Source organism: Ursus maritimus, unplaced genomic scaffold (genome assembly GCF_017311325.1).
Source record: "Ursus maritimus isolate PB19 unplaced genomic scaffold, ASM1731132v1 scaffold_8, whole genome shotgun sequence".
Classification (NCBI taxonomy): Eukaryota; Metazoa; Chordata; class Mammalia; order Carnivora; family Ursidae; genus Ursus; species Ursus maritimus.
The window spans coordinates 27,359,505-27,376,646 of record NW_024426996.1 but is presented as its reverse complement, the minus strand read 5'-3'; the positions used below and the strand labels follow the sequence as shown (position 1 = coordinate 27,376,646).

Genomic DNA, 17,142 nt, shown 5'->3' with positions numbered 1-17,142 from the left:
CAAATGTCCATCAACTGATGACTGGGTAAAGAAGATGTAGTATATATACACAATGGAATATTACTCAGCCGTCAAAAGGAATGAAATACTGTCATTTGCAACAGCGTGGATGAAGCTAGAGTATATTATGCTAAGTGAAATGAGTCCATCAGAGAAAGACAAATATATGGTTTCACTCATATGTGGAATATAAGAAACAAAACAGATGAACATAGGGGAAGGGAAGAAAAAAATAAGATTAAAAAAAGAGAGGGAGACAAACCATAAGACATTCTTAACTATAGAGAACAAACTGAGGGTTGCTGGAGGGGAGGCAGGTGGGAGATGGGGTGAATGGGTGATCGGCATTAAGGAGGGCACTTTTGAAGTGAGCACAGGGTGTTATTTTTTTTTATTATGTTCAATTAGCCAGCATATAGTACATCATTAGTTTTTGATAATAGTGTTCAACAATTCATCAGTTGCATATAGCACTCAGTGCTCATCACCACACAGAGCACTGGGTGTTATATGTAAGTGACGAATCACTAAATTCTGTTTCTGAAACCTATACTACACTGTATGTTAACTAACTTGAATTGGAATTTAAGTTAAAAAATGAAATGTATGAATTAACTGTGGATATTAGTTATCTGTGCTATTCCTGTACTAATTACCATAATTAACATTAAATATGTATACATGTAAAGCTAGGCTAAAATTTCCAGAGGTCAAGGTTTATATTGACATTTCAAATCCCAATTTCCTCTTCAAGTAGCTACTGTGAGCTTCTTTATTGGTTTACCCAAACACATTTCGGAGTTTTATTGTCTAGTTGCAGGTCTCAGGAACAAAATTGAACTTCCTCATAACTTCTCATGCTTCTTCTGGGGTTTTAAGCAGTTTAAGCTGCAGTTTATTTTTAGGTTCATTCATTCATATATTCATTGAACATTTTTTTTTTCTTAGAATCTATATGGCAGGTCCAGGTACCTCTTAACTTTTTAGTTTAAACAGACGGGGAAATTCTGATTTGAATTTCATTCTGCCTTTACATATCACAGTCCAGTTACAGTCTATATGAAGGGTTGAGTTTTCAAATTAGCCAATAAGGAGAAGAGTAGATAGTTAAAATTATTCTTAAAAAATACCTTAATTCACCCACAGACATAACATCTTTCAGGGAATACAACAACATAGCCATTTTCTCCTTCTAGTTTTGGAACAAATCACTGTTTTCTTTAGTCAAATACCAGACCATGTAATTGGAAGTTTGCTTGCATATGTTGTTTGGAAAATACATTCGGGACCTTAAGCTTAGAGATGCATTTAGTACCAACCATGTATCTATCCTCATTGTACCCGTTCCTCACTTGTTGGTTGATTCATTCCTTCATTTGTTCATTCATCAACATTTAAAGAGTGCTTAGTATGTGTAGCAACTGTGTTTTTCACTGGAGTTAGAAGGACCATGGAAAGATGATACCTGCTCTCAAAGAGTTCATATTGTAGTGGGGATGACATGTCCAAGTGTAGTCGCGTGAGCTTGAATGATAGTGACAGTGCAGTGTCGTACGTGCTGTATGAGAAGCAGACACGTTCAGGCGGCCGGTGGAGAACAGAGGAAACAGTGTGTACACAATGGCTTGGTAGCCTCTTCAGGGAATGGTGTGGCATGGGAGATGACAGGAGCTAAGTGTGGGAAGCTCGTGACAAGGCTTAAATTCCATGTTGAGCAGTTTGGACTTCATCTTCAATATAATGAAGAACCATTGCATGATTTTTAAAAGAATGATACCAAATGGTGTTTTATAAACAGATGGGTTACAGGAGAGTGGGTTCAGAGCCAGGAGACGAGTTAGACCCTGCGGTGGGAGGGCAGGTCGGAAGCCAACCATCACACACTCACTTCTAAGCCTGAGCATGCCGGAGCATCCCTCAACTAACAGCTGTCTTGCAGGATGGGTTTCTAGCTATAGATATTCCTTTTCCCCACCATTACCCTGTGGGTTATCTTCCTTCTCTTGGCTCTGCCATCTCTTTATCCTGCAGCTGGTTGGGCTCTGGCTTTTGGCTGAAGATTTGGCGGCGGTGAGGAGGAAGGGAGAGAGGGTAACATGCCCACTGCTGCCCTTCTGGTTTCCCACATGGAACATCCCCAGCCTTTTCATCTTGCCTGAACCTTGTCTTAGGACCTTTCTGATTTTCACACCAGAGCACATGGAAAAGGGCAGTTGAAAATGAAAAGAATTGAGAAGGGAGCCTTCTTTCCCTGCCCCTAACAGTAAAAACTCTGAGGAAACTTTCGAAGGGCAAGGTGCTCAGTGTCTGCATTTAGAGGAATGAGACCGCTCTGTTCTTCAAGCTCTGGTCAGAAGCAACACACAGTGGTTGTGGAAGCACGTGGAAAAGCCCCCTAAAAACAGTAAAGAGGGTGTGGCTGTGGGGTGTCGGCTAAATCAAGGGAGTGTTCTGAGGGGGTCATGCAAGTCATTCCCTTTTTCGCACTTAACGCCCTGTCCATTATTTCTCCCTTCATCCTTCACTTGCCCCGAACCTCTACGCCTTTCCTCACCCCACAGTTCCTGTGTCCATTCTGCCACCAGCTCTGTTCTTGTCCTTTGTTGCTGGGTCTGCTGCAGCCTTTCAGAGCTCAGTCAGCGGTCTGGGGACGGAGAGTATAGCAGACCTTGCCCCAACATGGAGAATATGGGAGGGAGGAGTTGGGGCCTTTTGGCGACAAGCTGCAGTTTATCTCTGGTCTCCCCTGTTGACACTCCTGTGTGTTTGCTCATAGAGACAGAATGAAGGCCTTTGGGTCTGTAGGACTGTTAATTCTCTAATACTCTCTGGGCCCTAGGAATCTTTGATTTAGATTAAATAAAATTAATTGAATGTATTTACTCCAGGAACTCATTTAATACCCTAAATATCTTCAGTGTTTTTAAGCTCATTTTAAAGGACACTGAAGGGGCGCCTAGGTGGCTCAGATGATTGAGCGTCTGCCTTCGGCTCAGGTCATGGTTTCTGGATCCTGGGATCGAGCCCCATGTCCAGCTCAGTGGGGAGTCTGTTTCTCCCTCTCCCTCTGCTTCTCCCCCTGCTTGTGCGCTCTCTCCCTTACTCTCCCTCCCTCTCTATCTCTCTCTCTCAAAATGAATAAATAAAGTCTTTAAAAAAAAAAAAAAGAACACTGAAGTGGGACAGAAACTGACTTTACCAAAGTTACACTGTTACCACCGAGAGAGAGCATGTGGGATTTGTGCTGTTTTGCCTGGTTCTGCATCGTGTAGAGGGGCCAGCTTTAGTATGTGAGCGTCATGTAAAATAATGCTCCTAAGGGAAAATTTTTTTTTTAAAGATTTTATGTATTTATTTTTGATGAGAGAGAGAGACAGCCAGCAAGAGAAGGAACAGAAGCAGGAGGAGTGGGAGAGGAAGAAGAAGGCTCCCAGCGGAGGAGCCTGATGTGGGGCTCAATCCCAGAACACTGGGATCACACCCTGAGCTGAAGGCAGATGCTTAACGACTGAGTCACCCAGGCGCCCCCTAAGGGAAATTTTTTTAAAAAACAGATTTGTAAATGAGCTTTTTTGGACATTGTTATTAAGATATTTATAGATGCACATGCATATTTGAGAAATAATAAAGAGAGATTGCTTGTATGCTTGGCCAGTTTTTCCCAATGTTAACATTTTATGAAACTTCAGTACAATATCACCAATCAAGATATTGGCACTGATATGATCCACTGAACTTACTCAGATTTCTTCAATTTTACTTATCCTCACCTTTCTTTCTTTCTTTCTTTCTTTCTTTCTTTCTTTCTTTCTTTCTATTTATGTATTTATTTTAGAGAGGGAGAAAGAGAGTGAGAGTGAGTGTAAGGGGAGGAGGGGCAGAGGGAGAGAGAGAATCTCAAGCAGACTCCCTGCTGAGCCAGGAGCCTGACTCGGGGCTTGATCCCAGGACCCTGAGCTTATGACCTGAGCTGAAATCAAGAGCCAGCTGCTCAACTGACTGAGCCACCCAGGCACCCTACTTATCCTCATTTTTCTGTGTGTTTATGTGTGTGTATTAAGTTTTGTATGATTTTATCACTGGGTAGATTCACGTATCCACCACCACAGGTAAGACAATGAAAAGAGCCAATTCCATAGGGTCCCTCGTGTTGCCCTTTCATAACCACAAACACCCTCCCATCCTCCCAATTTCTACCCCTGACCACCTTAATCTGTCTTTCATATCTAGAATTTTGTCATTTTAAAAAACCCTACATCTAAAACTAATGATGTACTGTATGTTGGCTAATTGAACATAAAAAAAATAACATGAAAAAATATTACATAAATATATAACCTTTTGGGATTAGCTTTTTCCGCTCAGCATGATCCCTTGGAGATTCATTTAATTTGTTTTGTGTATCAGTAGTTTGTTTCCTTTATTGCTGAGTGGTGTTCCATGGTATGGATGTAGCATACTTTGTTGAACCATTCACCTGTTGAAAGTCGCCTGGGCTCATTCTAGCTTTTGGCTATCACAAATGAAGCTGCTGTGAACCATAGTGGACAGGTTTTTGTGTGAACATAAGTTTTCATTTCTCTGGGATAAGTGCCCAAGAGTACAAATGAACTTTTAATGCAGTTCATAAATCCAGAATTATGTTTGGCGTGATCCCGCCCTGGATTACGTTTTCACCTCTTATCCAGTCCGCAGTCTGATTGCGTGTGGGGCTGTCACCCATTTCTCCCTGGCCCCGGGCCTGTGTAAATTTCCAGACTGATTAAGGCACTCCTGAGCTGCGCGGAGGGGATTTGCTTTGCTTTGCTGCCGGCAGATCTCGGGCAGTCGCCTCTTGCCATTAGTCATGCTTGTCAGGTACGCCACGCTGATGTCTCTTTCCCCCAACATGCGTGTCCAGAGCTCCAGCCTTGTCTACTGGGAAGCCAACCACTGCGTTCTTGTCTCTTCCTCCCTGGGGAGTGGAAGGCCCTCCTGAGACCTGCTGAAGTTGTGAAGGGAACGGTGGTGGCTTTTCCTCTGCCCTTGCCTTCCGCTTCCCTGTAGTGAACACATGTTGCCAAAAGGTGGCAGTGCTCTTTGCAGCCGCTGAGATGGCTCGCTCCTGTCGCCTATGGTTTGGAGATTTGATGTTGTGCTTTAATTGTATGTTGAAAGTGTGGAAAGCGGATTTTCCCAAACAACAAAGGCACCAATAAAAAGCTGGGCAGTTTAAAAAATTTGAAAGAAAAGCATCATGTTTAGAAATGATTTGTAGTGAAAATCGTTCCCCCTTCTCAGAAATGACTTGAATAGGGAATAGAATGCAGAGATGTGTGTATGAGTGTATAATTTTAGATGTCAGTACTGATTGTTGCTTTCTGTGGGGCTCCTGAAAAAGACCTGTGAAAGTGCTGAGTTTTGCCTTCCCTCTGTTCTAAGACCGGCAAAGTAGGAGGGACAGCTTGCTTTTGAGCTCTGAGAGTTGACATTGAGACTTCTTAGTCCTTAAGTAAAGGCCCTTATGCATGTTGCAGATATGCTTTTCACGGCAGCAATGGCTAAAAATAATAAAACTCTTTACCTCCTAATATCTGTCTACTTCCCCGTATGCGTCACTTTGGCGTGTGTGAGGGCATGTGTATAAAGAACTGTTTAAACATTTGCTATGCACAGGGAAGCTTCTGTAAAGTGAGAGATTATGGGGTTCATTGGATGTTGTAAACAGCCCAAACTAGTGAGGATAAAGTTGGGGGGGGGGGTTAAAATATGAGATTAACTAGTGCACTTGAAGCTGTATGAGCAGAGAGTACCAGCATTATCAAACTCGGGTATGGACCTGTAAACACTGGAGCTCTTCTGCTCCCCAGGATGCCACCCCCTGGTGTCTTTTTGAAAGTAGTCAGCTAGGCCCAGTGTGCAGGGTGGAGGAGAGCGAGCTGGCGTTGGCATGGGGGCTGCGAGCCCTGGAGTGGATCCCTGACTCACGGGCCCACGTGCCAAGGTTGGAGGATCTGTTTCTACTCCTTTTGGGTCGGAGTGCGGCTGCTACCGTGACCCTGCAGCTCACGACAGGACCAGGCGACAAACAGGTAGCTCCATCTTAGGCAGCGGCCTTTTTGCTAGTGCATCCTTTGGTGAAAGCCTTAGGTTAAGAGGAGAATTGCTCTGTATAAAGTCATAACCCTGAAACCAGATGCTGTTGCTATAGAGACAGTGAAACACTGCTGTGGGAGGCTAGCAGGAGGGATGGGAGCAGGGTGGTGGGAGGGCAAGTGAGGCGAATCTAGAGGCTAGCACACCCAAGGACCTTCAACCTTTAGCAGCACTGTGACGGGCAGGCTTGCGTTCTGAAACTTGTGTGCTGGCAGCCCGCCACGTGCTGACTGGCTGAGTGGCAGCTGCTTGCGCCGTGTGGACTAGCTGGTGAGCACGTTGGCAGTTGGCAAGGGCTCTGGGGGTGGGAACTCGGAAGGGTGGAATGTAGATGGGTGCCCAAGGCCCCATGGCTGACAGTTTTGCACAAATGTTTCTCGTGCCGGGCTTAAGTCACCCTTACAAGCCTGCTCCGTGATTAGGACCGGCTGGTGAAAGCTGGTCATTTGACAGCAGATTTGACATGTGTTACGGTTAAATCATTTTAGTGTCCCCAGAATAACAGAGAATGAGAGAAACCCCACGTTGGGTGCGGACTTCGGACGAAGGGACTTGTACGGTCAGAGGCCCTGTGGAAGGAAGACAGCATTGGCCCCGTGTGGATTTTATACTGACTGGTATGACCCTTATCCCCGTGATGCTGGTGAGAAGCTTCCAAATCTATTCTGAACTTTGCCTCATGCTGGCTGTGTGAGCGACCCGGGGAGCTGTTTAGAAGCATGCTCCTTCCTTTCTTTGTTTTCAGCAGAGGCGGCTCCTGTGAAAGGAACACTTTACGAATGGATTTGGGGGCCTGATGAGGGATTAGATGAGTTAATTTCTTCCTACTGATAGAAGGGAAAACTGGTTGGGTCAGATGGTCATGTCAAAAGATATCTCTGTCTGACTAATTATAGCCAGGAACTGCTGAGAGGCTTTTAGGAAGGGAAGACAAACCCAAATAATCGACGTTTGTTAGTATGAAGATGGAAAAAAAAAAAAAAAGTTGTAAAAATCCCTGTTTTTGGTGCAAAAGCCCAGATGCACTTGCTCTGAGCAGGAGAGGGCTGCTCTGGGGAAAGGCCATGGTGGACACGCAGGTTTTGTCTTTTCAGATGGCGGCACTCTTTCTTTTTCCTCTTCCTACGGGGAAGAAGCTCTTGCCATGCTCTTCATTGTCCATCAGAAAGAACTAGGTTTCTAATTACTTGCTATGTATAGTCTTGGAGGGAATGTGAAATATGTATCAAAGAGCCAAGGAATGCACCCATCATTATTCTCACTAACTCAGATGGTGCACAGGACAGTGCTTTAGTTGGCTGGATTTCTCAGCCTAGGAAGGGGGCTCAGGCCGTTAACGTTTCTTTGGTCTCCTTTTGTTGTTACTGATTTTCCTCCTTTGCTGCTTCGGTTGTTGCATGCAACTTTAGGAAGGGCTTAGGTGCAAAGGCTAATAAACATTTTATTTAGGAAAGGTGTAAAAAAGTCCATAAAAGACTTTAGGATCGGCTCGATTGTGGTGGGGTGCAGAAGTGATGTTCTATAGGGATTTGTGTTGCATTCTATAGATTGGTAAGACAGGAGAGGGTTCATGCTGAGGAGAAATGTGGGTGAACCTACCATTTGCTTTCCAAAGGGGAGACAATACTGTTGATGCGCGTGCAGTCATCCAGACCTCCAGGATTTCGTTGTGCTTCTGAGGTCTTTAAAAAAAATTTCCCCATTAAGCTGCCATCCTTATCTATGTCTACGAATGCTGTGTTGCTGATGACTTCTTTGCCCTCTGCACGGACTCTCCCGGATTGCTGGAAGGCATTTGTGATTACACCAGAGCCCCTGTCTGTCCTGCTCATTACTGTGCCTCCAGGCCCTAGCAGTATGCCTGGCACCTAGTAGGTACTCAGTCCATATTTACTGAGTGAATGAGTGCATGAGGGAAGGAAAGAGAAAGGGACTTGATTGAATGAATGCCCTCTGTGTGTCTAGCACTCTGGTTGGTATGTTTCAGGTGCTGCGGTCATTGTCACCAGTGGCCTCCATGTTAACATCCAAGCTGAATTTTTACCTCCCTCTCTCCAACTTTGTCAGCCTCTCTGTAGCCACACTTCCTTGACATCACTCTTTTCTGGTTTTTCTTTTGCCTCTGACTGCTTTTGTTCCTCTGCTCTGCTTGTTAATGTTGACATGCTCCAGTACTTGGTCTTAGGTCTACACCTCAATTTCTACATTTTCTTCCTGGATGAACTCCTCTAGTAATGGCTGCAGATTACCGGCTTCGTTCATTGATTCTCCAGTCTAGGCTCCCGAGCTCCAGACTTGGACCTTTAGTTGTATACCTGACAGCTCCTTTTTCAGATATAATAAGCATCTCAACCATTAAGAGGCCAGGAAAGATTGTGGATTCCCTCCCCCAAACCTGTTTCTCCCACAGCCTTCCCTGGGTTCCTAAGATAGTTTCCTAGTTTCCTTGGTCTCCTAATTATCCATTTTCACATAGCAGCCAGAGTGATTCTTTAAAAAGGTAAAACAGCTCCTGTCAGTTTCCATCTTAAAATCTTAACTAGAGTTAGTAATATCGTACTACATAATTCAAAGTTGCTTAGAGGGTAGATCTTAAAAGTTCTCAACCCAAGAAAAGAATCTTGTAACTGTGTGGCTATCATTATTGTGATCATTTCGCAATATACACAAAAATTGAATCATGTACATCTGAAACTAATATAATGTGTGTCAGTTTTACCTCAATAAAACAACAAAACAAAATTCTTCAGTGGCTCCCATAACACCTAGGATTTTGACTACTTACCATGGCCTGCATGGGCCTGTTTTCTCCAGCATTGTCAAGTACCATTGACCTCTCTGCCCAGCCTCACTGACCTCATTTCCTTCCTGGAACATGCTAAGCTTGTTCCCGCCTTAGGGCCTTTGCACTTGCTGTTCCCTTTGCTTGGAATGCTCTGCCCTCAGATCTTCAAATGCCTGGTTCCTCCCTATCATTTTTGTCTCTACTCAAATGTCACCTCCTCAGAAGCCTCTTCTGAACCATCTTATGCCAAGTAACCCCCTGCCTCATTTTATTTTGTGCAAAGCACTTAATGCTATCTACGAGTAACTTGTTCATCTGTTTATTATTAGTTTCTCAGGAATTTTGTCTGTCTTATTAATGAATGTATTCCCTCTCGCTCTGGGAATGCTTGGAACATAGCAGGCACTAAATATTTGTTGAATTTGTAAATGTGTTGTATCATTTTATCTTCATGGAAACCTGAGGCTCAGAAAGGCTGGTAAATGATTTGACTTTTCAAGTCTTCAAGACATTTTCTTTTCTTTTCTATCATCCTGATGGCTGATCTATATCCTATTTGCATTTAGTTTTATATTTTTAGTTTGAGGATAGAGAAGGAAAAAGATATGTATCAGGATGAAATTGCATACAAGACCCATATCCCTGAAAGAAGATATTCTGCAAGTGTCCAAAGGTAATGAGTTTCTCAGTGGCATCGTCCACCAGTAAAGGTTAGGGTAAAAAGAAAGAAGGAAAGAATAAAGGAAGGAAGCTTACCTTTTTTAAACATGTAGTAGGTGCAAAGCATAACACTGAGTGTTTTCACGTATGTTACCTAATTTGAATCTCAAAGCAGTCCTGCAGTGTTGATATCATTACCCCCAGTTTCATTGGTGGAAAACTGAGTCTCAAAGAGTTAAATACTTTGCTCCAGATGATACATCTAGTGGTAGTGCTAGATTTTTTAAACCCAGGTCTACCTGACACCCAATTTCTGACTTTTTTATGCTCAGATGGTTGCTTTGCAAGATGGATATGCTCCTAAAATAGAAAAGAGGAAAATGTGAATTCAGTGCATATCCACATAGATTATAACAGATATCTGAAGCGCAAGAATAAGTTATACGGACAATATGGAAAACAGACTTACAATATTCAGTGCCTGAGCATATAATTGGATGAATCGAATACAGAGTGAACATTTGGTTCTCTGGCAGAGCTTATGTACGGTATGACATAGAGCAGCTGTCTCCAGAGAAAGTTCTTTGTTTCTAGACCGGTGCGACACAAGCAGCATTTGAGCAATTCGGGATTTTTTTCTGCTTTCACTATAAATAGAGCTCATGGAATTCTGCATGTCAAAGTTAATGCAATGAAAAGAAGTCACAGAATATGGAAATAAACCTTAACTCATCCTATAAACTAAGAAACATGGTTGGCATCAGGAGGCCGTAAAAACGCTGTCATTACTTGGATGGATTCTGAGGTCTTATTTAGCATATGAAATTGCAGAGCAGATCCTATTATGTAAGGAGACAGGAGGACAGCATAACGTGGCTACAAACTGAAGAACTTTGTGCCCTTCAGGGAAGAGTTAACAGGACAGATATACATAGAGACGTGTGATAAGAACGTGGAAAATGAATGAATGGGTGGCATATATATATATATGTGCCTGTTGCTGAAGCCGGCTTGCTGGATAATCCTCAGATGTCAGATTTCCGTAAGGCCAACATGTGACTCAAAGCTTGCCACTCAACAGAGAATACTGGGCTGTGCTGGTATTAAGAGGCTGGCTGGAAGCTAGGCTCCCACTGTGCACTAGCCTAACTCCCTGTCGTTTTCTGTGTGTGGGTGGGTGTGCATGTGTGTGTGTGTGTGTGTGTGTGTGTGAGGGTATACATTTTTATGCAGTGGGTGTTTAAAGAGCTAAGCACTGAAGCTGGATTTCCACAAACGATCATCACGAGCACTCCAGACAAACCAAACTTCCTCTCTTGGTATTTTTTTTTTTCTTGCTTTCATCTTTTTTTTTTTTTTTTTTTTTCTTTTTGCAAATCCCAAAGGGAGAACCCCCAACATCCAGCCTGTAGGATTGGGATGATTTTCTCTCACCTGTCCATGTGGGTGCCCTCTCAAGGTTAGAACTGAAGCTATGTGGGACCGGCATATTTCTCAAGCACCAGATGAGAGGAGCTGCGTGAAGGAGTAGCAGACACCAGACGAAGAGTGACTCTGCCCTGTTAACATGAACAGCAGCCTGCAGGTTAACCTGCCCAGAAGCTGGGCTACTTCAAGTGGCTCACTCCAGGAGAAGTCTGAGCATTCTTTTTTTCTTTTTTATTACTATAGGATGGAGGATGAAGCTGTCCTGGACAGAGGGGCTTCCTTCCTTAAGCATGTGTGTGATGAAGAAGAAGTAGAAGGTGAGCCTCATGGGTCTGGGGAAGTGTATATTCATACACCTATGTCTTTGTAGATAATAGCACTCGTGCATGTCATCTATGTTGTATTTTTGAAGTTAAAAACTTAAGCTTTTCTATGGGGTTTTATTAGTCTGCACATTTTGCTTCAATACAGAAAGCAATTTTAAGAACTTCACTGGACCATTAGAAACTGAATCAGTAGTGGTCCTGCATGGTTAAAAAAGGGGGGGAAGTGTCTTACTTTTGAAGCAGGTGCCTATGTTAGCGGTGACTTTCTGTCAAAAATAAATATTTTGCCAGTTAGTTACCACCTTGCGATGACTAATTCAAAGAAGCTGCTAGATTTATATAAATGTATTTGGCAGCATCTTCTAATATCCTTTCTTTCAGCTTGCAGGGTAGAGAAACAGATGTTACAGAAGGAGAATGATATTGTTGCAGGAAAAATGGGTGTAAACTGAGGTTTTAAAGAGGGGTAATCATGGATGAGTTTCCATTAGGAAATGATGGACACTTTTTTACTTAAAAGACCTCCAGGACCTCTTTTGTTAATGTTGCCCAGTGCCTGTTAAAAACCAAAGAAGAGTTAAATTTTAGTTGGAGCTATTATGCTTTCAGTGTGCCTCTCTTCTCTTGTCTCTTATCAGTAATGTAGGCATAATACTATTTATTTGATAGTGAGAAGACAGGGCTCAATTAATATTTATTAAAGTAATTAAAGGCATCACTGATATACAAGATATAATTAATATTTACAATGAGATTTAAAAAATAATCAGAGTTGTAGACAGTACTCATGAAGTTAAATGAAACTTGCAAGTGAACTGTGTCCTATATTCTTCCCTTTAAAATCACCTGAGAGAATTCATGTGTTTTGGAAACTCTAGTCTGATTGGTGCCATTTGGTAAACAGTTAATGCTTACCAAAAACTCGGACTAGTGTGGGGGAAGGGTTGTAAGAAAGAAGGTGGGCATTGTGTGTTCTGGAGTGATTCTTAAACCAGACCGAACACCAGGTCCTGGGCACATGATGCCTCTTGTACCTCCTGGAATAGTAGGCATAGTGTGGCCATGATGATGTTTCTCATGTTTGCTTACTAAGTTTCTTCTGACTGTGTAGTCCCCTCACCCCCCACTGCCTTCCTTCCCTCATTTATGCTCTTGACTCTGACTAATAAGAATTTGATGCCTGAGTTTCTTAGGAAAAAGGAAACTACAGTATTTTCTTTCATATTGTTTTATGGGTTCCTTGCACTTTTACAACATGACTGTGGGAAAATGTCAAGTTAGTGCAAGCAAAATAGTAAAACTTGTGTCTTAACGATTCTTGTGCCCCTGGTGTTAAGTCTCTATTGTAGTGACTCCGTCACTGTCCCAGTGTCAAAGAGGAGATTAGAATCTTCAAGTTATAGCATATGAATGTAAGAAACATTGTAGGATTGAGTGAATATATACTTTAGGGATAATTAAAGTAGAAAAATCAGGGAGAAGGCTTGGGAATGAGATGTACTCTGTGTGTGTGTGTGTGTGTGTGTGTGTGTGTGTGTGTATGTGCCCACGTGTCTTTTCCTTGAGAATAATGTTCTAGCTAAGTTCACAGGAAATGTAAATCACTTCTTGAGTTTGTAAGGTCTGTAGGATTGAGAACACGATACTGCAATAGGATATTGTACATGGGTTTCTTAAGACTTTGACTAACAAGTTTATTTCCTAAAGTACTTCCCTTGATTTTCAAGCACAAAATTAAAATAACAATGTAATGAATAGCAGACAAATCTGTAGTCAAGTTTCTTTAAGAAAAAACAAAAGACAACAAAATATGATAGAAACATCTGTAAAATTGTTTGGCTTTGGGATGATTAAACTTGCCACATGGATATTGTGTATTTTTGTATTCTGGTAAGACTTCTGTTCTAAGATTATCTTTCATGCTGATTGGAGACTGAGCTGATTATACTTCTTTTGAGGCATGTTTAGCTAGTTGCCTGTTACTGCATTTTGAGACCCTATAGGGTGGTTGCTTTTGGTGTCATTTGGTGGAGAATATCCAACAGTGCAGGCTCTTCTACAGTACAAGTCTTTTTTTCTTTTTCTTTCTTTCTTTTTTTTTTTAAAGACGAAAAGCATGAATAGGGGGAGGGGCAGAGGGAGAGAGAATCTCAAGCAGACTCCATGCTGAGCATGGAGCTGGATGTGGGGGTCCATCTCAGGACCCTGAGATCATGACCTGCACCAAAATCAAGAGCCTGTCGTGTAACCACCTGAGCCATTCAGGCGCCCCTACAGTACAAGTCTTGAAACTATAGTTAGGGACTATTTATTTCTAATTTAGTGCCCTCTTAGTTGACCCTCCCATTTTTTCTCACCTAGCTTCATCTGGTGGGGGTGGAATCACTTAGATTTTATAGTGACTCCAGGCGAAGTATAAAGAAGTTGAAATGGATGGGTTTATGGCTTATTCATGTTCTCAGTGGTTGAGAATGAAAACTGTCAAGACCTCTAATAAGTGTTCATAGTTTGAGTGGGAATGTTTTCCACAAGGACTTGAGTCCATCTCATATTTTTAACTGCACAGAGAAGAGTGTATTTGGAGGAAAGCAAACTGTTATCTTGTTCTGAAGTAGTTGAGTTTCTGGTACGTTTATGGCAGAAGAAAGTGATCTACTTTTAAGGACCAGAAATCCAAAGGGCAAGGATCTGGAACAGCTTTCATTTATATTATCAAATGTTTCCTTTTATCCAAGTAATTTCTCTTGCTTCTCAGATAAACATGGTTGAAGTATAATGCGGCACACTTGACTAAAGAAGACTTAAAACAAAATTTTGTTTTTTGAAGTAATTTGCACAAGTAAGATACACTCCTAATAAGTGATTATGAGTGTGACTAAGGTCCAGTAGCAGCTTTAGTTACTTTGGAAAGTTCATGCTTTTAAAATTCTTCTTAGGGTCCCTTAATTTGTGATAATCAGATTCAGCTCAGCCTGACGGTGAGGCGAGCTAGGTGCTCTCCCACAGTTCCTTCTGCTGTAGTTCTATGAAGGGGAGAGACTGAGACTTCCAGCCACGCCCTCAGTTCACCTGGTTCAACTTTACTCTCAGTGGGTGGCATGATGCTTAATCCACGGTCTAAAAACTCAATAGAAAACCATTAACTGCAAAGCTCACTAAGAATAGAGTGAGTCAGAAGGGGAGTCATCTTCTGTTTAAATAATGAATTTATGTGGGATATATTTAAAGACCTAAACCTCATTTTCACATAATTTCCTTCATGTGCATTTGTGTTAATGATTTAAAGAGATACTCTTTAAAAAAGGCAACCAAGTGCCAATTTTAATCTTTAAAATAAAGAGAAGCTTTTATATCTGTTCTCTCATTGGTTATCTTATATCAATGTATATGTATATGTGTATAGTTTTATAAAGTTAACATTTTAGTCATGGAGGGATTACCAGATACTCATACTTGTTTCTATACCAAAAGACTCCAGCTCCAGCCCAGGCACTTCCACAGAATTGGTCTGTAGATGACAAATTGACATTACCAGAATGACCCAGAAATGCTGGCCATGAGGAACAACACTAAATTTTCATTTCAAACACACTTAGGGGAAATTGCCAAATTTTATTGGGTGAACCAAGGTAGGAAATCCTATGGATGTTTTATCCTTAAAAAAGCCAGCCAAGATTTTGGATCTGCATGATATAAACAGATTACTTAATATTCTCATATTTTGCAATAGGGGAAAAGAGCAAACTCCACCTTATCCTTTGAGATAAGGTCTTGGCTCTGCAGGGCTAGGTAACTTCCCAGCAAGACTTGGCAACTCTGACTTTATGAGGAGGGGCCTTTTCTTAACATCAAGTCTAACTAGCAACTCAGGAAGCATAAAATACGGCAAGACAATATTGGCTGAAACGTGTCTCCGTTTCTGAAGTGTGATCATTGCTCTCAAAGCTATTATGATATATCGTGGTGGTTTTCCTCTTCCATTGAAAACCAAGCCTAGAAGGAAGTGAGCTCGCATCTGTCCAAATGGAAGAATAATTTTACAAATTCCCATGTCTACTGATGGACATTAAGAGAGAGAATTGTTAAAAATCCATGGAATTTACGGGAGGATTATTTTTAGGGAAATAAAAATAAAGTAGAACAGGGTCTGGAACAGAGTAGATGTTTACTAAACATTTGTTAAAAGGAAGAATTGAATATATGAATATATAACATAAGCTAAGTAAAGCATATGCAGAATTACCTTATATAATCCTCTAAAGTCTTTGTTTAAAGTTTTAGTCAGAAATTTGGTTCCCTTTAGTATTCTTAATCAAATGAGACAACATAGCCTCTAAAGATCCTATCCTCGCTCATCCTGCTGTTTGATTTTGCAGAGATCATTGACATATTTATGTTGTTTATATATCTGTATTGACAAGTAAAAGGGGCCCTAAAACATGTCTGTGTTATTCTCTTTCCTTCTACTCTGTCTTTTGAAGACGGAGGCTAAACTAATGAAATGGTGACGTTTGTCTTTTTGGAGGTCAGGATCTCAACATTTTACAGACATGAAATCATAATGACTTAACCCTATTTTTCGCTAGAGGATATCATGATGACATATTTCTGTGTATTGGAGGAGGTAGTATTCTAAAGAAAAAGTGGGGCCATGTGGACATTTGTTAATAATTACAATGGTGAAAAACGTAATTGCCGAGAAGGAGTGAATGAAAACCTATCGGATGGGAAGGGAGGGGCCAAGTTGGAGCTGGGGCTATTCTGAGCGCGGGCTCAAAGTGTCCGGTTGCATTTTGCTGACCTCTTCTCTGCTGTTCACTCTGATTGCTCAGAAACTGTGTGTACAGAGGAAACACTCAGGCAAATATTGCTGAAGGAAAAGCCTTCTTGAAAGAAACCTGTATCCACCCATTGGAGCGCTTTAAAGAAATGTGGTGAGGTGTGTAAGGGTTGATGCTTGAACAGCACCTTGGGTTTCCCAGAGCAGGTTGTGCCCATACAGACATTTCTCAGCGCCCTGCTGCTTTTTCCTCATGGCCTGAGCTGAAAGGCCGCGGGAGTCCCTCAAGCAGGCAACACTTAGCTCAGGAGCTATTGACACCTGCTGCATCAGTGAAGTTAAATATTTGCATATAGATTTCTTTAACTTCAAGGGACTCTGATGGTAATGCCATGGGTTTGAAACTGGAATCAGACATTCCTTCCCAGAGTTTTCCAATTGTAAAGAATTCCCCAAGTAGTACAGTATGGGCTAAAGCCCTTGTGAAGACACTTCTGTCCTAGGTTTCTACATTGTTTTTCCACATAAGAGATTGAACTTTGTGGTTGGGTTGTGTTTTACAAGGATCCAGAAATTCTGAAATGATATACTTGCAGCAATTTTGTCTATAGATTGAGTTTCCTTTTAGAAGCTTTTTATCTTTTTATCTTTTAGAAGCTTTTTATATTTTTGAAACATACTGTTTGATCCTTATTTTGGGCACATATTGTTTGATATATTTTTTATTACCTCATTTTTTTAAATTAAAATAGTTGTTCAAGTTGTTAAAGCCGAGTGGCTAGGCATCAGTTTGGGAATATAAGTTTTAAAACTTTTGCCTGATCTGCTCAATCATTGCATAAGTGAAGGGAGCAAACTGCAGTTTGGACTTTGGGTTTCTCTCTCTGTAAAGTGGGAATAATAGAATGTGCCATTTCCCATACAATTGTTTTGATAATTACCAGAAACTGTGTTGCTGCTGTACCTGGCACTGGGAATAGGGGTGCTTTGTTATCCTTTGCCTTCCTAACCACACATACCTTTTGCTT

General features: G+C 41.6%; 1 protein-coding gene across 1 annotated transcript in view; it reads left to right on the top strand.

Moving 5' to 3' along the window:
* The window catches only part of SLC4A4 (solute carrier family 4 member 4), a 450,189-nt gene that overhangs the window by 133,292 nt on the left and 299,755 nt on the right, over window positions 1-17,142 (top strand). The window contains exon 3 of the mRNA XM_008693197.2: window positions 11,252-11,325. Coding sequence (XP_008691419.2) covers window positions 11,252-11,325 — 74 coding nt within the window. The remainder of the gene's footprint in view (window positions 1-11,251; window positions 11,326-17,142) is intronic.